Source organism: Nicotiana tabacum, chromosome 24 (assembly GCF_000715075.1).
Source record: "Nicotiana tabacum cultivar K326 chromosome 24, ASM71507v2, whole genome shotgun sequence".
In the NCBI taxonomy this organism is placed as follows: Eukaryota; Viridiplantae; Streptophyta; class Magnoliopsida; order Solanales; family Solanaceae; genus Nicotiana; species Nicotiana tabacum.
In genome coordinates, this window is record NC_134103.1 from 18,339,611 (window position 1) to 18,363,693 (window position 24,083).

At 33.9% G+C, this 24,083-nt stretch overlaps 1 protein-coding gene across 1 annotated transcript; it reads right to left on the reverse strand.

Annotated features, from left to right (window-relative positions):
- Window positions 1-12,701: 12,701 nt before the first annotated feature.
- LOC107808245 (adoMet-dependent rRNA methyltransferase spb1-like) lies at window positions 12,702-19,688 on the reverse strand. The gene is made up of 11 exons (XM_016632751.2): window positions 18,793-19,688; window positions 17,527-17,574; window positions 17,285-17,440; window positions 17,127-17,173; window positions 16,618-16,768; window positions 16,458-16,519; window positions 16,103-16,289; window positions 15,271-15,360; window positions 14,572-14,699; window positions 14,358-14,484; window positions 12,702-14,037 (listed from the first exon to the last, which is right to left on the reverse strand). The coding sequence occupies exons 1-11, from the start codon at window positions 19,264-19,266 to the stop codon at window positions 13,123-13,125; spliced, it is 2,385 nt and encodes a 794-aa protein (XP_016488237.1). The 5' UTR covers window positions 19,267-19,688; the 3' UTR covers window positions 12,702-13,122.
- Between the last annotated feature and the right edge of the window lie 4,395 nt (window positions 19,689-24,083).

A 24,083-nucleotide genomic window follows, 5' to 3' on the forward strand; every position in this document is an offset into this window, starting at 1 on the left:
AGATATCCATTTTAGGATTTCCTTGTTTCCAAGGCTTTGATTCAATTTGCTTCAGAGAACGAATCTGTTGGCAAATAAGGTAAAATCACGGATTCCCTTGTGTTTTACATATTCTTTACTTTTTTCTGGTTTTAGAACTTGATACAGAGAGATGATGTGGATTCTGTGAAATGAAATCATTGCAGAACCGAATATCAAAATAGTAATGGGGGTGTTATTTTTCTTATCTATATAAACGTGTTCTTGCCATGTATATTGCAATAATGCTAACTGAGAAAGGGTCTTTTTCTCTGTTTGGTGCCTTTGTTCAAAGATCATCTTGTGGATTAAGATATCCATTTTGGGATCTCCTTGTTCCCAAGGCTTTGATTCATTTTGCTTCAGAGAACGAATATGTTTGCAAATAAGGTAAAATTACGGATTTTTTGTGTTTTTCGTATTCTTTATATTTTTCTGGTTTTAGAACTTGAGACAGAGAGATGATGGAGATTCGGTGAAATAAAATCACAGTAGTATCGAAGATCAAAATAGTAGTGGTGTTGTTGTTTTCTTATCTATATAAACGTATGCTTACCACGCATATTTCAATAATGCTAGCTGAGAAAGAGTCTTTTCTCTGTTCGGCGCCTCTGTTCAATTGTAGATTCTGATATCCATTTTGGGAACTACTTGTTCCCAAGGCTTGGATTCAATTTGCTTCAGAGAACGAATCTGTTAGAAAATAAGGTAAAATCACGGATTCCATTGTGTTTTTCGTATTCTTTACTTTTTTCTGATTTTGGAACCTGAGACAGAGAGATGATGTGGATTCTGTGAAATAAAATCATAGTAGTACCGAAGATCAAAATAGTAGTGGTGGTATGTTTTTCTTATCTATATAAACATGTGCTTACTATGCATATTTCAATAATGCTAGCTGAGAAAGAGTCTTTTTCTCTATTTGATACCTTTTATTCTAATATCATCATGTGGATTTAGATATTCATTTTGGGATCTCCTTTTTCCCAAGGCTTTGATTCATTTTGCCTCAGAGAATGAATTTTTTGGAAAATAAGGTAAATTCATGGATTCTCTTGTGTTTTTCGTATTCTTAACATTTTTTTGGTTTTAGAACTTGAGACAGAGAGATGATAGGGATTCTGTGAAATAAAATCATAGAAGTACCGAAGATCAAAATAGTAGTGGTCTTGTTGTTTTCTTATCTATATAAATGTGTGCTTACCACGCATATTTCAATAATGCTAGCTGAGAAAGAGTCTTTTCTCTGTTTGGTGCCTTTGTTCAAAGGTCAACTTGTAGATTCAGATATCCATTTTGGGATCTCCTTGTTTCCAAGGCTTTGATTCATTTTGCTTCAGAGAACGAATCTGATGGCAAATAAGGTAAAATCACGGATTCCCTTGTGTTTTTCGTATTCTATACATTTTTTCTGGTTTTAGCAATTAAGAGAGAGACAAGATGGGGATTCTTGGAATTAAAATCATAGCAGTACAGAAGATTAAAATAGTAGTGGTAGTGTTTCTTTCTTATCTATATAAACGTGTGCTTACCATGCATATTTCAACAATGCTAACTGAGAAAGAGTCTTTTTCTCTGTTTGGTGCCTTTGTTTAACGATCATCTTGTAGATTCAGATATCCATTTTGGGATCTCCTTGTTCCCGAAGCTTTGATTCATTTTGCTTCAGAGAACGAATCTGTTAGCAAATAAAATCACGGATTCCCTCGTGTTTTTCGTATTCTTTAAATTTTTTCTGATTTTAGAACTTGAGACAGAGAGATGATGTGGATTCTGTGAAATGAAATCATAGCAGTACCGAAGATCAAAATAGTAGAGGTGGTATTTTTTTCTTATCTATATAAACATATGCTTACCATGCATATTTCAATAATGTTAGCTGAGAAAGAGTCTTTTTCTCTATTTGGTGCCTTTGTTCAAAGATTATCTTGTAGATTCAGATATCCATTTTGGGATCTCCTTGTTCCCAAGGCTTTGATTCAATTTGCTTCAGAGAACGAATCTGTTGGAAAATAAAGTAAAATCACGGATTCCATTGTGTTTTTCGTATTCTTTACTTTTTTCTGGTTTTAGAACTTAAGACAGAGAGATGATGTCGATTCAGTGAAATAAAATCATAGCAGTACCGAAGATCAAAATAGTAGTGGTGGTGTTTTTTTCTTATCTATATAAACGTGTGCTTACCGTGCATATTTCAGTAATGCTAGCTGAGAAATAATCTTTTTCTCTATTTGGTGCATTTGTGTAAAGATCATGTTGTAGATTTAAATATCTATTTTGGGATCTCCTTGTTCCCAAGGCTTTGATTCATTTTTCTTTAGAGAATGAATCTATTGGCAAATAAGGTAAAATCACGGATTTCCTTGTATTTTTCGTATTCTTTACATTTTTCTGGTTTTAGAACTTGAGACAAAGAGATGATGGGGATTCTATAAAATGAAATCATAGTAGTACCGAAGATCAAAATAGTAGTGGTGGTATTTTTTTCTTATCTATATGAACGCGTGCTTACCATGCATATTTCAAAAATGTTAGCTGAGAAAGACAATTTTTCTCTGTTTGGTGCCTTTGTTCAAAGATCATCTTGTAGATTCAGATATCCATTTTGGGATTTCCTTGTTACCAAGACTTTGATTCATTTTGTTTCAAAGAACGAATTTATTGGCAAATAAGGTAAAATCACGGATTCCCTTGTATTTCTTGTATTCTTTATATTTTTTCTGGTTTTAGAACATGAGACAGAGGGATGATGTGGATTCTGTGAAATGAAATTATAGCAGTACCGAAGGTCAAAATAGTAGTGGTGGTATTTTTTTCTTATCTATATAAACGTGTGCTTACCATGAATATATCAATAATGCTAGCTGAGAAAGAGTCTTTTTCTCTGTTTGGTGCCTTTGTTCAAAAATCATCTTGTAGATTCAGATATCCATTTTGGGATCTCCTTGTTCCCAAGGCTTTTATTCATTTTGCTTCAGAGAACGATTCTGTTAGCAAATAATGCAAAATCAAGAATTCCCTTGTATTTTTCGTATTCTTTACATATTTTCTGGTTTTAGAACTTGAGATAGAGAGATGATGGAGATTCTGTGAAATGAAATCAAAGCAGTACCGAAGATCAAAATAGTAGTAGTGGTATTGTTTTCTCTTCTATATAAACATGTACTTACCATGCATATTTCAATAATGCTAGCTGAAAAAGAGTCTTTTTTTGTGTTTGGTGCCTTTGTTTAAAGATCATCTTGTAGATTCCGATATCCATTTTGGGATCTCCTTGTTCCCAAGGCTTTGATTTATTTTGCCTCAGAGAACAAATATTTTGGCAAATAAGGTAAAATCATTGATTCCCTTGTGTTTTTCGTATTCTTTACATTTTTTCTAGTTTAGAACTTGATACAGAGAAATGATGTGGATTATGTGAAATAAAATCATAGCAGTACCGAAGGTCAAAATAATAGTGGTGCTATTATTTTCTTATCCATATAAACGTGTGCTTACCATGCATATTTCAATAATGCTAGCTGAGAAGGAGTCTTTTTCTCTATTTGGTACCTTTTATTCAAAGATCATCTTGTGGATTCAGATATTCATTTTGGGATCTCTTTGTTCCCAGGGCTTTGATTCATTTTGCCTCAGAGAACGAATGTTTTGGCAAATAAGGTAAAATCACGGATTTTCTTGTGTTTTTCCTATTCTTTATATTTTTTTTGGTTTTAGAACTTGAGAGAGAGATGATGGGGATTCTGTGAAATAAAATCATAGAAGTACTGAAGATCAAAATATTAGTGGTGGTGTGTTTTTCTTATTTATATAAATGTGTGCTCACCATGCATATTTCAATAATGCTAGCTGAGAAAGAGTCTTTTTCTCTGTTTGGTGCCTTTGTTCAAAGATCATCTTGTAGATTCAGATATCCATTTTGGGATCTCCTTGTTCCCAAGGCTTTGGTTCAGTTTGCTTCAGAGAACGAATCTGATTGTAAATAAGGTAAAATCACGGATTCCCTTTTCTTTTTCGTATTGTTTACATTTTTTCTGATTTTAGAACTTGAGATAGAGAGATGATGGAGATTCTGTGAAATGAAATCATAGCAGTACTGAAGATCAAAATAGAAGTGGTGGTATTTTTTCTTATCTATATAAACATGTTCTTACCATGCATAGTTTAATAATGCTAGCTGAGAAAGAGTCTTTTTCTCTATTTGGTGACTTTGTTCAAATATCATCTTGTAGATTCAGATATCCATTTTGGGATCTTCTTGTTCCCAAGGCTTTGGTTCAATTAGCTTCTGAGAACGAATTTGTTGGCAAATAAAGTAAACTCACTGATTCCCTTGTGTTTTTTGTATTCTTTACTTTTTCTGGTTTTAGAACTTGATACAGAGAGATGATGTGTATTATGTGAAATGAAATCATAGCAGTACCGAAGATCAAAATAGTAATAGTGGTGTTTTTTCTTATCTATATAATCGTGTTCTTGCCATGTATATTGCATTAATGCTAACTGAGAAAGGGTCTTTTTCTCTTTTTGGTGCCTTTGTTCAAAGATCATCTTGTGGATTCTGATATCCATTTCGGGATCTCCTTGTTCCCAGGGCTTTGATTCATTTTGCTTCAGAGAACGAATCTGTTTGCAAATAAGGTAAAATTACGGATTTCCTTGTGTTTTTTGTATTCTTTACATTTTTCTGGTTTTAGAACTTGAGAGAGAGAGATAATGGGATTCTGTGAAATGAAATCATAGAAGCACCGAAGATCAAAATATTAGTGGTGGTATTTTTTTCTTATTTATATAAACATGTGCTCAACATGCATATTTCAATAATGCTAGCTGAGAAAGAGTCTTTTTCTCTATTTGGTGCCTTTGTTCAAAGATCATCTTGTAGATTCAGATATCCATTTTGGGATCTCCTTGTTCCTAAGGCTTTGATTCAATTTTCTTCAGAGAACGAATATGTTGGCAAATAAGGTAAAATCACGGATTCCATTGTGTTTTTCGTATTCTTTACTTTTTTTCTAGGCTTAGAACTTGAAACAGAGAGATGATGTGGATTCTGTGAAATAAAATCATAGCAGTACCGAAGATCAAAATAGTAGTGGTGGTATTTTTTTCTTATCTATATAAACTTGTGCTTACCATGCATATTTCAATAATGTTAGCTGAGAAAGAGTCTTTTTCTCTGTTTGGTGCCTTTGTTCAAAGATCATCTTGTAAATTCTGATATCCATTTTGGGATCTCCTTGTTCCCAAGGCTTTGATTCATTTTGCTTTAGAGAACGAATCTATTGGCAAATAAGGTAAAATCATGGATTTCCTTGTGTTTTTCGTATTTTTTACTTTTTCTGGTTTTAGAACTTAAGACAGAGAGATGGTGTGGATTAGGTGAAATGAAATCATAGCAGTACCGAAGATCAAAATAGTAATGGTGGTATTTTTTCTTATCTATATAATTGTGTTCTTGCCATGTATATTGCATTAATGCTAACTGAGAAAGGGTCTTTTTCTCTGTTTGGTGCCTTTGTTCAAAGATCATCTTGTGGATTCAGATATCCATTTTGGGATCTCCTTGTTCCTAGGGCTTTGATTTATTTTGCTTCAGAGAACGAATATGTTTGCAAATAAGGTAAAACTACGGATTTCCTTGTGTTTTTCCTATTATTTATATTTTTTTTTTGGTTGTAGAACTTGAGACAGAGAGATGATGGGGATTCAGTGAAATGAAATCATAGAAGTACTGAAGATCAAAATATTAGTGGTGGTGTGTTTTTCTTATTTATATAAACGTGTGCTCACCATGCATATTTCAATAATGTTAGCTGAGAAAGAGTCTTTTTCTCTGTTTGGTGCCTTTGTTCAAAAATCATCTTGTAGATTCAGATATCCATTTTGGGATCTCCTTGTTCCCAAGGCTTTGATTCAGTTTGCTTCAGAGAACGAATCTGATGGCAAATAAGGTAAAATCACGTTTCCCTTGTGTTTTTCGTATTCTTCACATTTTTCTGATTTTAGAACTTGAGAGAGAGAGATGATGTGGATTCAGTGAAATAAAATCATAGCAGTACCAAAGATCAAAATAGTAGAGGTGGTATTTTTTTATTATCTATATAAACAAGTGTTTACCATGTATATTTCAATAATGTTAGCTAAGAAAGAGCTTTTTTCTCTATTTGGTGCCTTTGTTCAAAGATCATCTTGTAGATTCAGATATTCATTTTGGGATCTCCTTGTTTCCAAGGCTTTGATTCATTTTTCTTCATAGAACGAATCTGTTGGCAAATAAGGAAAAATCACGGATTCCCTTGTATTTTTCGTATTCTATACATTTTTTCTGGTTTTAGTACTTGAGAGAGAGAGATGGTGGGGATTCTGCGAAATGAAATCATAGAAGTACAGAAGATCAAAATAGTAGTGGTGGTGTTTTTTTCTTATTTATATAAACATGTGCTTATCTTGTATATTTCAATAATGCTAGCTGAGAAAGAGTCTTTTTCTCTGTTTGCTGCCTTTGTTCAAAGATCATCTTGTAGATTCAGATATCCATTTTGGGATCTCCTTGTTTCCAAGGTTTTGATTCATTTTACTTCACAGAACAACTTTGTTGGCAAATAAGGTAAAATCACGGATTCCTTTGTGTTTTTCGTATTCTTTACATTCTTTTTGGTTTTAGAACATAAGACAGGGGGATGATGGGGATTCTGTGAAATAAAATCATAGCATTAGGGAAGATTAAAATAGTAGTGATGGTATTTTTTTTCTTATCTATATAAACGTGTGCTTACTGTACATATTTCAATAATGCTAGTTGAGAAAAAGTCTTTTTCTCTATTTGGTGCCTTTGTTCAAAAATCATCTTGTAGATTTAGATATCCATTTTTGGATCTCCTTGTTCCCAAGGCTTTGATTTATTTTGCTCGATAGAACGAATCTGATGGAAAATAAGGTAAAATCACGGATTCCCTTGTATTTTTCATATTCTTTACATTTTTTCTTGTTTTAGAAAATGAGACAGAGAGATGATGTGGATTCAATGAAATAAAATCATATCAATATTGAAGGTCAAAATAGTAGTTGTGGTATTATTTTCTTCTCTATATAAACGTGTTCTTACCATGCATATTTAAATAATGCTTCTTGAGAAATAGTCTTTTTCTTTGTTTGGTGCCTTTGTTCAAATATCATCTTGTAGATTTAGATATCTATTTTGGGACCTCCTTGTTCCTAAGGTTTTGATTCATTTTGCCTCAGAGAACGAATATGTTGGCAAATAAGGAAAAATCACGGATTCCCTTATGTTTTTCGTATTCTTTACATTTTTCTGGTTTTAGAACTTGAGATGATGGAGATTCGGTGAAATGAAATCATAGCAGTACCGAAGATCAAAATAGTAGTGGTGTTGTTATTTTTTTATCTATATAAACGTGTGCTTACCACGCATATTTCAATAATGCTAGCTGAAAAAGAGTCTTTTCTCTGTTTGGTGCCTTTGTTCAAAGATCATCTTGTAGATTTAGACATCCATTTTGGGATCTCCTTGTTCCCAAGGCTTTGATTCATTTTGCTTCAGAGAATGAATCTGATGGCAAATAAGGTAAAATCACGGATTTCCTTATATTTTTCATATTCTTTACAGTTTTTCTTGTTTTAGAACTTGATACAGAGAGATGGTGAGGATTCTGTGAAATAAAATCATAGAAGTACCGAATATCAAAATAGTAGTGGTGGTATTGTTTTCTTATCTATATAAACGTGTGCTTATCATGCATATTTCAATAATGCTAGCTGAGAAAGAGTCTTTTTCTCTGTTTGGTGCCTTTGTTCAAAGATCATCTTGTAGATTCAGATATATATTTTGGGATCTCCTTGTTCCCAAGGCTTTGATTCAATTTGCTTCAGAGAACGAAACTGTTGGCAAAAAAAGGTAAAATCACGGATTCCCTTGTGTTTTTCATATTCTTTACTTTATCTGGTTTTAGAACTTGAGACAGAGAGATGATGTGGATTATGTGAATTGAAATTATAGCAGTACCGAAGATCAAAATAGTAGTGGTGGTTTTTTTTTCTTATCTTTATAAATGTGTGCTTACCATGCATATTTCAATGATGCTAGTTGAGAACGAGTATTTTTCTTTGTTTGGTGCCTTTGTTCAAAGATCATCTTGTAGATTCAGATATCCATTTTGGGATCTCCTTGCTCCCAAGGCTTTCATTCTTTTTGCTTCGTAGAACGAATCTGTTGTCAAATAAGGTAAAATTACGGATTCCCTTGTATTTTTCATATTCTTTACTTTTTTTTTGATTTTAGAACTTGAAACAGAGATATGATAGGGATTCTGTGTAATAAAATCATAGCAGTACCTAAGATCAAAATAGTAGTGGTGGTGTTATTTTCTTATCTATATAAACGTGTGCTTACCACACATACTTCAATAATGCTAGCTGAGAAAGAGTTTTTTTCTCTGTTTGGTGCCTTTGTTCAAAGATCATCTTGTAGATTCAGATATCCATTTTGGGATCTCCTTGTTCCCAAGGCTTTGATTCATTTTGCTTTAGAGAACGAATATGTTTGCAAACAAGGTAAAATTATGGATTTCCTTGTGTTTTTCGTATTCTTTACACTTTTTCTGGTTTTAGAACTTGAGATAGAGAGATGATGTGGATTCTGTAAAATAAAATCATAGCAGTACCGAAGATCGAAATTGTAGTGGTAGTATTATTTTCTTATCTATATAAACTTGTGCTTACCATACATATTTCAATATTGCTAGGTGAGAAAGAGTCTTTTTCTCTGTTTGGTGCCTTTAATCAAAGATCATCTTCTAAATTTAGTTATCCATTTTGGGATTTTCTTGTTCCCAAGGCTTTTATTCATTTATCTTCAGAGAACGATTCTGTTGGCAAATAATATAAAATCACGAATTCCCTTGTGTTTTTCATATTCTTTATTTTTTCTGGTTTTAGAACTTGAGACAGAGAGATGATGTGGATTATGTGAATTGAAATCATAGCAGTACCGAAGATCAAAATAGTAGTGGTGGGTTTTTTTCTTATCTTTATAACTGTATGCTTACCATGCATATTTCAATGACGCAAGTTGAGAACGAGTATTTTTCTTTGTTTGGTGCCTTTGTTCAAAGATCATCTTGTAGATTCAGATATCTATTTTGGGATCTCCTTGCTCCCAAGGCTTTCATTCTTTTTGCTTCATAGAACGAATCTGTTGTCAAATAAGGTGAAATCACGGATTCCCTTGTGTTTTTTGAATTCTTTACTTTTTTTTTGGTTTTAGAACTTGAAGCAGAGACATGATGGGGATTATGTGAAATGAAATCATAGCAGTACCGAAGATCAAAATAGTAGTGGTGGTGTTATTTTCTTATCTATATAAACGTGTGTTTACCACACATATTTCAATAATGCTAGCTGAGAAAGAGTTTTTTCTCTGTTTGGTACCTTTGTTCAAAGATCATCTTGTAGATTCAGATATCCATTTTGGGATCTCCTTGTTCCCAAGGCTTTGATTCAGTTTACTTCAGAGAACGAATCTGTTGGAAAATAAGGTAAAATCACGAATTGCCTTGTGTTTTTCGTATTCTTTACACTTTTTCTGGTTTTAAAACTTGAGACAGAGAGATGATGTGGATTCTATTAAATGAAATCATAGCAGTACCGAAGATCGAAATTGTAGTGGTAGTATTGTTTTCTAATCTGTATAAACGTGTGCTTACCATACATATTTCAATAATGCTAGTTGAGAACGAGTCTTTTTCTCTATTTGGTGCCTTTGATCAAAGATCATCTTCTAAATTTAGTTATTCATTTTGGGATCTCCTTGTTCCCAAGGCTTTTATTCATTTTGCTTCAGAGAATGATTCTGTTGGCAAATAATGTAAAATTACGGATTCCCTTGTGTTTTTCGTATTTTTTTCACTTTTTCTGGTTTTTGAACATGAGACAGAGAGATGATATGGATTTTGTGAAATGAAATCATAGCAGTATCGAAGCTCAAAATAGTAGTGGTAGTGTTTTTTTCTTATTTATATGAACGTGTGCTTACCACGCATATTTTATTAATGCTAGCTGAGAAAGAGTTTTTTTCTCTGTTTGGTGCCTTTGATCAAAGATCATCTTCTAAATTTAGTTATCCATTTTGGGTTCTCCTTGTTCCCAAGGCTTTTATTCATTTTGCTTCAGAGAACGATTCTGTTAGCAAATAATGCAAAATCAAGAATTCCCTTGTATTTTTCGTATTCTTTACATTTTTCTGGTTTTAGAACTTGAGATAGAGAGATGATGGAGATTCTGTGAAATGAAATCATAGCAGTACCGAAGATCAAAATAGTAGTGGTGGTGTTCTTTTCTTATCTATATAAACCCGTGCTTACCATGCATATTTCAATAATGCTAGCTGAGAAAGAGTCTTTTTCTCTATTTGGTGCCTTTGTTCAAAGATTATCTTGTAGATTCAGATATCCATTTTGGGATCTCCTTGTTCCCAAAGCTTTGATTCATTTTGCTTCATAGAACAAATCTGTTGGCAAATAAGGTAAAATCACGGATTTCCTTGTGTTTTTCGTATTCTTTATATTTTTTCTGGTTTTAGAACTTGAGAGAGAGAGATGATGGGGATTCTGTGAAATGAAACCATAGCAGTACCGAAGATCAAAATTGTAGTGGTAGTATTTTTTTCTAATCTATATAAGTGTGTGATTACCATGCATATTTCAACAATGCTAGCTGAGAAAGACTCTTTTTCTTTGTTTGGTGCCTTTGTTCAAAGATCATCTTCTAAATTCAGTTATCCATTTTGGGATCTCCTTGTTCCCAAGGCTTTTATTCATTTTGTTTCAGAGAACGCATTTGTTGGCAAATAAGGTAAAATCACGGATTCCCTTGTGTTTTTCGTATTCTTTACATTTTTTCTGGTTTTAGAACATGAGACAGAGAGATGATGTGGATTCTGTGAAATGAAATCATAGCAGTACCGAAGATCAAAATAGTAGTGGTGGTATTTTTTTCTTATTTATATAAACGTGTGCTTACCACGCATATTTTATTAATGCTAGCTGAGAAAGAGTTTTTTTCTCTGTTTGGTGCCTTTGTTCAAAGATCATCTTGTAGATTCAGATATTCATTTTGGGATCTCTTTGTTCCCAAGGCTTTGATTCATTTTACTTCAGAGAACGAATATGTTGGTAAATAAGGTAAAATCACGGATTCTCTTGTGTTTTTCGTATTCTTTACATTTTTCTGGTTTTAGAACTTGAGACAGAGAGATGATAGGGATTCTGTGAAATGAAATCATAGCAGTACCGAAGATCAAAATAGTAGTGGTGGTATTTTTTTTCTTATCTATATAAACATGTGCTTACCATGCATATTTCAATAATGCTAGCCGAGAAAGAGTTTTTTTCTGTTTTGTGTCTTTGTTCAAAGATTATCTTGTGGATTGAGATATCCATTTTGGAATCTCCTTGTTTCCAAGGCTTTGATTTATTTTGCTTGAGAGATCGAATCTGATGGCAAATAAGGTAAAATTACGGATTCCCTTGTCTTTTTCGTATTCTTTATATTTTTTCTGATTTTAGAACTTGAGAGAGAGATGATGTGGATTATGTGAAATGAAATTATAGCAGTACCGGTCTGTCAGCAACCCTTTGCCCTAACTTACGCGAATATGTTGATGATGTGCCAGAAACTCCCCATGACATATTTTGTGAATGAGGTGTGCATAGCATCCCTCAACGATTGATCGAGGGCAGCTTGCTACGTTCTGTGTATAGGGTGAGAGGGCAAAGGATTGCTGAGAGACCGGGCAGTTTGTACCCTCAATGAGCTCAGAAAGAAGCGAGGAAGCGCCATTGCTGAGTTATTGGAGAATCTAGTAGAAGAGATGTAGTGGAATAATAGTACTCAAGTTTTGGGATGTGTAAGTTGTTGTATGCAGAACTGTGATGCTATCGTATATTCACGTAAGTTAAGCTGTATTGGGAAGTTTTATATAAATTAAAAGGAAGAAGAAGATAGGCAAAAATCAAGGTTTTATAATACAAAATCATTAAAATCTTAAGTTGTATACCATACTATATTTCCCATATCAGTTGTCAAGAAATAGTGAATTATCATCTCGAGAACCCATGTACTTACACAAATCGCTCTCATTTCGTGTATGAGCTTTTAAAAAAAAATTTCGCTAGTGAATTATCATCTCGAGATCCTTTGATGAATATAAAAAATCGTCTTGACAGTAACCACTAAACCAATGAACAATTAGCTTTGAATAAAGGTAAAATGTGATCTATTTTTGGTCTTTCTCTTTAAAACATAATCATTCTACTTGTTGAAGAAAGGTGTGCATCTTCTCCACTACGTTATTAAGTTACCCAAAGACGAAGCAAATGATTTTTATGTTCTAGTTGGCTTTAACCCTTTCTTATCTTTGTATTTTAATTTTCATCATACAAGTTGCTTGAACTATAATTTAGCTTTTAGACCATGTATTATAATCCTCATGTATCTGAAAAGCAAACCCCAAAAGACATTATATATAATTAACAAATTGCATGTACCTGTGGTGCAGTATTCTACTATCTCCTTTGACATCCACTCTGTGCATAAACCAAACAATTTTTTTTTTTAAAACCAAACAATTAATTACACTACCTTGGCAAATAGTCGCCTGATGTGATAAACAAATCAAATATCTTTTCTGTTACAGTATCCAAAACTATCAAATAACGAATATTTGCAGCTATTAACTGTATTTTGACAAGATTACATGAAAGATATACATAAGCCTACAGAATAACGCACAATCATAAACCAGATACACATTACAGGTTAGCCATTTAACTTATCGCATTATACCGACTAGATATGTGATTTTACGAAATATTATATTCATTTTACAACCTAGTCAACATTTTTCTTTTCTATTTGAATAGATTTTCGATAACAACCTTGATTTTAGGACATTAAACAATAAGATTACCATGCCATTAATAAAGCAAAAAGAAGAGTAATGTTACGTTTAAAACTTCCTTGATGTTGGATTTAAATCATATAATGGGTTCAATGCCAAAAACCTTAAAGTTGAACCCATAGGATTTAAATCATGGATATCATGGATCCGCTTCTGTTTGGACCCTGCTTGCTCATTCCATGCCTTCTTGCATCCTTCTTCATTCGTCGATCAACAAGAACTTTCCCCTTGCCAACCTTCACTTGAACACCCCTCTTTGCCACTACATATTCTTTTCCTGGTGTTTTAGGTGTTGCCTTCTTGTAAAGCTGTTCAATCATTCTTGTCTTTGAGCGATCAGAAATATCTGCTTGGTCTGATATCGAGTTAGCATTCTTCCGAATCTTCTCTAGCTTTCTCTGAGCAGCCCTTTTCTTTCTTGCTTTGGCTTCTGCTACCTTCTTTGCAGGACGAGCATTGATATCTTTAAACTGAGCTCTCATTGCAGCAACTTCCTCTTTCGTCACTGGTTTTATTGGCTGTCGATGCTTCTGCTCCTCGTCCACGAACCACTTTGGCAACCCCTCATCGTCACACATATACTTATTGTAACCATCATCCATCATTTCTTCTCTCTGCCTTTTCAAAATCAGCTTCTTTGCTGTAGCCACTATTTCAGCCTTTTTATCACTACCGTCACCAAATTCATCTGACTCATCAGACGCCGAATCACTTGAATCTGTAGGTGGTGCAGGAACAATCTCAAAATCTTCTACTGTCTCAGATGCTGGGATTTGGATCAATTCTTCATTAGTCTGTGTCTTAGAATTTGGGACACTTTCTCCTACTCGGTCTATTAGCATTTCATCGTCGCCATTATACTTGTCCAACAAATCTTGCTCTTCTGGTTCAACAAAAACATCTTGAGTAAACCATGTTTTTACAATCTCGTCTTGAGTTGGAGCGGTTTCTAGAGGTATGACTAGAGGATTCACTTCATCCTCTCCCTTATCAATGTCAGAGTCTTGAGCAGAATGAGTCATACCATCTTCATCACCACCCTGGACATATAGTAAAGAATCTCAATCCTTTTAACTTATTTTTTAAACCAAAAAAAAAAAGGAAAAAAAAAAGACAATTTGATTGAAGCCACAAAGACAAATGAACTGGTTCAATAAAAGAATCATAATAATAATAGTGTTTGGGTGCCGAAAGAAAACTAGAAACCACATTATGGGTGTCATGTCAGTATAGTCCAAATTTAAGCGCCTAAGATGGTCTGAGTCAATGAATGGGTCATTAATTTCGGTTGTGTGCCTAAATTGATCCATCAATGAATATATTTTCAGTCTAATTTTAACAGAGTAAAACATTACTATACCTGCAAGAGTTTACCATCATCCAAGTACGATATTTTGGACCTCTTTATCCGCTTTGGTTTTCTTTCCGCTCGAGCCATATACCTTTCGTTTTGGTCCTCAAGAAACCTCTCTATTTCATCATCATGTCTGAAAATTTAAGTGAACAGGTTCTAACAGTAGTACATAATCAAATAATCATTTTTTGAAACAGATCCAGTAAAAGAGTTAGGTTACCTTCTGCGCTCTTCTTCAGAGTCCACATCACTAGATGCATTCTCCGGCGCTTCCAGGTCATCTCCATCATCTTCACTATTTACTTCAGCAGTTTCATCGTCATCAACGGCTACTACATCTCTCTTGCCCTGAAATATATGGGCCAGACACTCTGCTTAACAGCAAAGTAGAATTTAAAAAGAAAAAGATGAAAAGTAAATGACGATTTGGTTCATGTGAGACCATTACTGAATGCAAAATAAGGAATAATAGACAAAGAAAAGGGGCTAACATGTAAAATCAGGTCTACCCTACACTTGGGATCTAATATAGATCTACATTATGAACAATTTATTGTTCTGTTGTCATTCTCAAAGGAGGTTTTTTTTTTTTTTTGGGGGGGGGGGGAGATGAACCTATAAAACAACGTGTTCAAGGGGTGGATACTCCACATGTATTCCCTCCAACTGAAAAGAGGAAGTATATACCAAAATTATGACATGGATACCAAAAGGGGAAGGTTCCTGGAACCAAACAGACCAATAATTTTTAACCAGGAAATAATCTGTATTTTTCTTATATACACAACACAACAAGTGAGCAGTTCCCTGTAGGAATGACTGACTTCACAGAAGCAACTTTGAGGAAAAATGCTTTCTTTATCTGAATAACGGTTGCATTCTGAAGTGACAAAGTAAGCAGAGTGAAGGTGGGCAATACCTTTATCAATGTTAGAGAAAACAGCTCCTGATCAACATAACCATCTTCCGTTGCATCTGATTGCATACCCAACACCTCGCGTGCTTTGTCCTGTAATTTTAAAAAGGAAGCGAGAGTAAGCTAATGATAACAATAGTAAGGAATATAAAGACAAACAGTGGTCAAAGTTTCAACATCTTCATAACGATGAACCAAAAGATTCACAAGTATTAAATTCAGAAACAAACTGAGTTCAAGTGGTAGCATCTATACAGAAAATTGATTTAGACAAACAGAACACCGGTGAACTCTGGCATCTGCTTTTTCATTACAGACCAACAAGGAAAAAGGAGGGGAGGGAAGCAAATTTGCTAGAAGCGTTGGAAGACGAATTCTTTGCATTGGAGAAAACGGGCCGAGTAGAGTGCAACAGATACAGAAAACTTCATAGGTTATCAAGAAATAGTTGATCAATCGATAAACACCAGTGAAATAGCCAGCAATACTTTATCTAAAAGAGCTTGGAATAGGATATTTTGGGGAGTACCCAGATCCCACCATTTGCTACTGATAAACAAACAATCAAATACAGATTATAGCTAGTCTGCTGAACTGCAAAGTTTTTGTTGGTCTATGTTTTGAAAGGTAAGGCGATTTCGAAGAAGCACCAAAACCAATAAAACCAAATTCATTTAAACCAAAAACAAACAAAAAAATAGAAAAGAAACGTATAAGTTTTGGACTTTGGGTTTGTTTGTTCTCTCTATGATTATCCTACACTCAACTATCACAGTTCAAGAGTCACACGATGATTTATGCTACGGAAAGGGACAGGTAAATCATATGCATTGACCTTGGCTAGTCTTTTAGCTAGAAGCCTTTTTTCTCTTTTATTTTTTCTCAGTGCAGTATCCTTCAACTCCTCCATTTCTTCGGCAAGTCTTTTATCTTCATCCTCTTCGCTCTCACATTCAACTACTGCTTCCGGATTACTAATTTTCTCTGGAGGAGCCAAAGCTTTCCTCATAAGCTTACGCCACCTACAAGGCAAAGGATATTTATGAAAAACTTATAAGAAAGAGGACATCTTTCTAAGGTTGTCTCCTCTTATTGAACAGTAACAACCTAAACTGATTTGATTCTATTAACAGTCTAAGACATGCTTTTCTATTATGAACATCAAAATCTAAAAAAATTTCGTTCCATACTTTGAAAGGTGTTTGAGGTCTTGCTCCCCCAGAACACGCAAGTCCTCACATAGTGTTCCAACCTGTACATAAACATCAAACGGTAAGGCAACAGAAAGAATAAAAGACTACGAAGGATGCTTCTGACAAATACAAAAGCCAAGATTGATCAAAGTTATACCTCTTGTATCGTCAGCGGATGATCTCTCATTGGTAAAGAAGCAGGATCATCAAACGTTATTGAAGTAACTGAACCAAGGCTCTTGATATCAGACAACACAAAATCGGCAGCAAAGCAGACCTTCCTTAAGAGTGTCTGCCCATCTTCATACCTATTGGTTTTAGTTGGATACAAAATAGAAATAGAAGCATATACTCATATTAATGCAAATAGGATAACAAGAAGAAGTTAATTAAGATTACAAGTCCATAGTAAATCATCATGTCAAAGTGAACTAGAATAAAACAAAGCCAAATAAAAGGAGTCATCTAACTGTGACAAAAGATAGAATTTGTTGTCTGAAACAAGATGACAACACCACTGCTTCATCAACTTTTCCTGGGTTTTAAGGCTTCCTAGAATTCTAAGCATGACGAACATTCGTTTTAACAACGGCCAATTGGAAATCTTTCACATGGACTAAGGCCAATGCGCGTAAGCATAAATAAGATTATAGACAGATGATTTACCCATCACGGTGTCTCTTCTGCTTCGTCCCTCTTAATACATCGACCACCTATTTAAACATACACAGTCACTAAATTTTTATTTTTTTGATAATCACATAAGATAGTCTTTGTTGAAAGTGCCAATAAAGGGAGAAAGTTAAAATGCATAATCTCAGTACCTTAGGAGGTTCTTTACCCCCTTGAAAGAGGTGCTTTATATCAAGAAGGCGAGGATCAATCTTCGCAGGGGCCTTATATTTTAAACCAATAATATATATTTCTGCAGATTCCAAACGACTTGCCAAAGGTTTATCTACCTCAACCTTCTCAAAAAGCTGCCAATCAAATGCAAAGGTGATGGTTCCTTTGATCTATATAAATGCTAAAAGAGGAATTGAGTATTGAAAGGAAGGAAAGATACCTGTCTTAGACAGTAAAGAACAGCATTATAGTCTTGAGATCTAAAAACCTGCAATCCGACAGCAGATCAGTATGCTAGACAACTTTGGTTCTATTAGGTAGGTACAAAGTATTTGCGTCTGGAAAACTGGTGGGTGAATCCACATAGATGTGATGCTTTTAAACACAAAACTCAGGTAAAATCAAAATGATAGCATTGCAATTTGTAATAATAAATGTTTCCAGCTATCCCACCTAACATTAAGAAGAAAACACGCAGGAAAGAACAAAAGAAGTGAACCTTAGTAAACTAATAAATATGTTTAGATAAGTAAATTGTTAATGAAACAATGCCTGAGCTACATATGACCTTTCATTCAAACAGGCCTTTGTGTGAGTCGAGAACTTATATCTTTTACTCTCATAGGGACTATGCCAGGAGGGGACAAAAAGTGCGCGCATGCGTGTGTCACTGTGTATCACCAGAATAAGTAACAAACTAGATACTATAACTTGTAAGCTTCCATTTTCCCCACCCACCCCAAAATAAGTAACAAATAACATAATAAATCCTCCCTCCACCCATCCCCAACATAATGAGTCACAACATAGACGTATGTATACATAGAGACAGAGCAATACTAAGTGTAACAAACTAGACAACCAGCATCTCTGCTTCCCACCAACCCCCCAAGAAAAAAGACAAAGAACATATAAGTATTATTTTTCAAATAAGTCAGAAAAGTTACAAAGAAAAAGTAAATCAAATTTTGATAACATCCACTATGATAACCCGTAGAATTAAAACCTCATATGACAGTCACTTATGCGGCTAAAAACAGATTTTTGAAAATCCCCTTAACATAATAGAAATACACTTCAAATTCCAAGTGTGACTTTTTTGTATTATTTTTGAAGCAGCCACTAATAGTTGCATTAGGATAGGTTATCTACATCACATCCCTTAGGACGCGACCCTTCCCCGAACCCCGTGTGAACGCGGGATGACTTGTGCACCGGGCTGGCTGCCCTTTTATTGGCTACACCATTGTGTGTGCTTATAGGCATGTGTGTATTGAAGTTTCCCTCCTCCACACAAACCCGACAAGAAAAGAGAAACAACAGATATAGTATATATTGATTTTGATAACATCCATATGAATATCCAAATAAAATAAGAGACCAACTACAGTATAAAATACCCCAAAATGAAAAAAAGAATAGATTTTGACAGCATTCATATGAATATAATAACCATATACTAATAAAAACCTCCATATACACGTACCTTAGTAACAAAAGTTCCATTACGAGCTAAGAATTCAGCAGCAAGCTTAACAGAATCAATGACCAAAGCATTCTGCAGAGTAGCTTCCATAGCCCAAGCTCCACCAATATTAGGAGACCCATCATGTAATACCAAATCAAACCCTTTAACACCCTTTTCAGCCATAATTCTTTTAATGGTTGATTTACACTTTGGCGTCGTAATATCTTCTTGTACAGCAATTGCACCGCGAATCGGGCTAATTGGAACAATGTCTACGCCTATAACAAGGCTGCCGACGGGCACATTTTTGACGGCGACTTGCATCCAACCGCCCGGAGCGGCGCAAAGATCGAGAACGGATTGAGATGAATTCAGAAAAGAGAATTTGGAATTGAGTTGGGTCAGTTTGAATGCAGCCCTTGAACGGTATTTGCATTCTCTGGCTAAATGGTAATACTTGTCTAGACGATGTTTTCCTTTCACTTTCCCCATTGCCAGTTATGCACTGCAGTTGCCTCTCCTCTTGGATTTGCAGGGTTTTAGAAAAGAAAGAAAGAGTCGCAAATAAATACTATGTCTGCATGAGAAAATTAGGGTAATAATTAAGTTTGTAATGAGAGAATATTTCATCCAAAAATAGAGTCGAGAAATGACAAATTCTGATACTTAATAGGTTTAAAGCCCCTTAAATATATTTCTGCGCAATTTTGATCCTTTAACTTTGTTAAAAGTGAGAACTTTTCATTTTTGCCAAATAATTAACAATTTTGATTATTAGATTTAAAGGAAAGCTGAGAAAAACGATTTAACATGAAGTCACATTTGGAGGTGTACTTTTTGTAATTTTTGCTATTATGGTCTATTTAAAGTCCGATGCAACTTTTTAATGTGTAATTTTTAATTTTTTTTAATCTATTTATGGTGGCTAGTGCAGCTTTTGGTGTTGTAGTCTCTTAGATTTGATGGGTCTTTTCTGGTGTTTTTTTCCCCACTATTTCTGTTAAATATAATCGCTAGAGTTTGCTAAATTGTTGACGGAGAACAAAAAGGCTAATTTTTGGTAAATTTAAAGGACCAAAACTGTTCAATAATAGATTTAAAGAACCATTTTAACCTACCCAAACATAAGGGATCATTTTTGTCATTTTCTCAAATATAGAAGAAATATCACATTGTTATAAAATAAAAGCAATTTAGTAAAACATGAACAAGACATGTTGTTATGAAATAAAAGTCACATTGTTATGAAATAAAAGCAATTTAGTATAACATAAACAAGAAATGGAGATAGAGAGAAGGAAGAGATTTTATTCTTCAATTGTGTGTATTTTCTTATCTATTACAAGGCCTTTATCTAGGCATGAAAAGTGAAGAAAAATATGTCATTGAATATGTCATTAAACATAGAAATATGTCATTGAATATGTCATTAAACATTTGAGAAAATCATGGAGGAAGAGTAGACATCCACCATAATTTAATTTTTCTTATAACAATCCCCCTTGGATATCCATAGATATTGTACCTCGTTAAAACTTTGTTAGGAAAAAACCCTATGGAAAAAAAATTCCTAGTGAAGGAAAAAGAGTACACATGTTTAGAAATACGCCTTTTGGTTGCTTCATTAAAAACCTTACAAGGAAAAGTTAGTGGGACAAAATATTGTAAGGGAAAATTAACTCCCCCTGATGAGAGCATCAATTAACATTCTTGAGCCTTCGCATCCTAATCTTGTACACTAGCTTCTTGAAGGTTGACGTCGGTAGAGACTTGGTGAACAAACCACTCATATTATCACTTGAACGAATTTGTTGCACATTAATATCATCATTCTTTTGAAGATCATGTGTGAAAAATAACTTTGATGAAATTTGCTTTGTCCTATCCCCTTTATGAATCCTCCTTTCAATTGGGCTATGCATGCTGCATTGTCTTCATACAAAATTGTGGGTAGTTGTCACACTTCAAACCATATTTATCTCGAATAAGGTGTATTATAGACCTCAACCATACACATTCTCAACTTGTTTCATGAATAGCAATTATCTCAGCATAATTAGATGAAGTAGCCACAATTGATTGCTTAGTCGATCGCCAAGATATGGCAGTGCCTCCATATGTAAACACATAGCTTGATTGAGATTGAGCCTTGTGTGGGTCATATAAATACCCAGCATCGGCATAACCAACAAGATTGAGACTCAAATCATTGCCATAAAATAATCCCACATCGGTAGTCCCTTGTAGGAGCAGAGCTATATCTTGATTTCATACCAATGTCTCATTGTAGGAGCAGAGCTATATCTTGTTAAGACATTAACTGAAAAAGTTATGTCAGACCTTGTAATGTTAGAAAGATACATTAGTGCACCAATTACACTAAGATATGGTATTTCGGGACCAAATAGCTCTTTATTATTTTCATGAAGTCGGAATGGATGTGCTTTATCCATATAGAATCGTTTTAAAATTATTTTAGTATATGCTGATTGATGGATAAAAAATTCATCTTTCATATACTCAATTTGTAGACCAAGACAAAATTTTGTCTTTCCAAGATCTTTCATTTCAAATTCTTTCTTTAAATAGTATACTACTTTAGGAAGCTCTACTGTTTTAGAAAGCTCCCTAAGAGTTCCAATGATATTTAAATCATCAACATACTCGGTGATTATAATAAATTTAGATCCAGATCTTTTTATAAAGACACACGGATAAATCGAAACATTCTTGTACCCTTCTTTCAACAGATACTCACTCAGGCGATTATACCACATGCGCCCTAATTATTTCAATCCGTATAAGGATTTTTGAATCTTTATTTAATAAATTTCTTGGAAACCTTATTATGCTTCAGAACAATTTAAATCCTTTAATGATTTCCATTATACGCGTATCACTTTTTTCTTTTATTGCCAGATTAAAACTTGAAATGGCGACATCCACCACAGGAGAACATGTCTCTATATAATCAATGCCAGGATATTTACAAATCTTCTTGTGATACAAGTCGTCTTTATGTCTATCGACTTGACCTTTTTTTCTCGCACAAGAACACATTTATACCTCCACTAGCTTTATACTTTCAGGTGTTGGGACTATCTGTCCAACTTCATTTTTTTCAGGTGAAATCAGTTTTCATTGCGTATTTTTCATTTGGCCAATCATTTATCTGTCGAAATTTCATGACAGATTTGAACTCAAGATCCTCGTCAATATTAATAATATTGAGCGCTACATTATATTAACAATATCGTCGACGGTCATTTTATATCGGTTCTACTATTACCCAATAAAGGCATAGCTTATTAAGATCTCTTTATCTTATTATTTTCAGGTACCTGAGCCTCTCCCATGAGGTCTTATGAAGTGTTATGTCGTGGTGCTATTCTAAAGCAATTGCCTCCTTATTATGACCATCTTGAACATTTGCTCCTCTCCTTCTTCAAGGAGTTTTATCTTTGGAACCGATTAGTCTATTATGCTTCATGCATACCATAGACTCTATTCATTATGAACTTTATTTTATTTGGAGCATTAGCAGCTAAATATGACATTTAGCTTTGGGTCAGCAAATACGCCTGGCAATATTTTGCAAATGAATTATCACTTGAACTTTAAGTTCATATTTTCTCATAAGATGATCTAGATGTACTCATAATAATTCATTACATGCATTACTTTTTCAGCTGCCCATTTTCTCCCTCTATTGTTGGGATCACCAACACATATCCCTAGCCTTATTTGGGGATCCATTTTTTTGCATTGTGGTGGAACAATTAAATCATATAGCACATTCATATTTCTAGATAGAAATTATTTTGTTCCTGACCCTGAACCGATTGTGATAGGGAGAACTTATCATAACTTGGCTAGATGCGTATAAGTGTTGTTGTATATTAAATAATGCATCACATACCAAATTTTATTTTGGCAGTTTTGTTCTCATAACCAATGGTTTAGATATAATTGGAGGCATATAATTTTCGCTAAACCAACTTGGATTTAAACCAGTATTATCAAGATAAATCATCATAATTTATATTCTGGAACTATGCTCTAATAATTTGAGCAATCAATCTTGCAAAAGTCAAACTACAAGTTGATAACAAATACACATGTGACCATAGAATAGATGCATCTATTAAAATCATATAATAGTAAACGTTCCACATAGAAGGTGACTGAGCCCATATATTTATCACCTTTTATTCGTTCCATAAATCAAGGGATTCAATCCCAACCTTAACTGGTATATCATGAGAATAAGCAGCAGAAAAAAATTCTTGAAGAATCTTATATTTTTTTCAATATATGCCAATGTAATTCTCAATTAATTTTTCGCATCATAATTGAACCGAGATGGTCAACCGGTCATGCCAACTAATATTTATTTCAGTAAACCTCTAGTTTACTTGTGGCTTGTGGTTGCATCATCATGCTTATACTTGTATAGTACAAATAGAAGAAAAGTCAGGTAATCTTTCATATTTACCTGGTATGATTATAGTAATATAAAGATATTCAATATTCTTTTAATTTATAGTCTCAATATATACCAACCACTTTGGCTAATATATTTGTAAATCAAAATAATTCTTTTGAGACTTACTACAATATTAATGTCATGAACAATTTCATTCATCCGGGTAGTAACAAATTAGTTCTTTCGGAGCTCTTAACTGATTTTGTACTACAAGATCTTTTGTCACACCATCCATATAATGAATGTTTCATTCGCAAAGAGAATCATATCATAATAATTGTCATGTTCAAAATCATCATAAGCAAAATAATTTCTTACTTTAATTTTGCTTTTAATAACTTTCATAAGGCTTGACAAAATATTTTTGGCGTATCACATGTATGCGACCAATGATATATTCATATAACTATACAATAATATTTATTATCTTTTTTTGTCTCAAACCTCCCTTAGAGGTGAGTTGTAGTATTTATCCAACCATGCACAAGTATATTATTATGCATAATCTTTATCACATATATATTTTCACATTCACTTTCAGGAATGAGTATGCATTCTCAATGTTTATCACAAGTCACATTCTCTTCAAAGAATGGAGTATAATCATACAATGTGCTTTATTTTTTTTTTCATACCAATTTGATGGTAAACATTGTCTTGTTCTCCCTTTTTATAATTACCATAGTGATAACTATTATTATTTTGGCCTTTCGCACGCCCACATTTATTGATCAACCACTTGTCTTTATTTAGACTTATCATGCACTGCTATCACATTCACTTCAAGAATGGAGCAAATCAAGTGGGACAAACTTCATGTTTT

Coding starts and splice junctions, on each gene's coding strand:
- LOC107808245 (XM_016632751.2), bottom strand. CDS start 19,266: ATGGGGAAAGTGAAAGGAAAACATCGTCTAGACAAGTATTACCATTTA. Junction 16,769..17,126: donor CAGAAGAGACACCGTGATGG/GTAAATCATCTG, acceptor TAAAACCAATAG/GTATGAAGATGGGCAGACAC. Junction 16,520..16,617: donor ATCCGCTGACGATACAAGAG/GTATAACTTTGA, acceptor GTTTATGTACAG/GTTGGAACACTATGTGAGGA.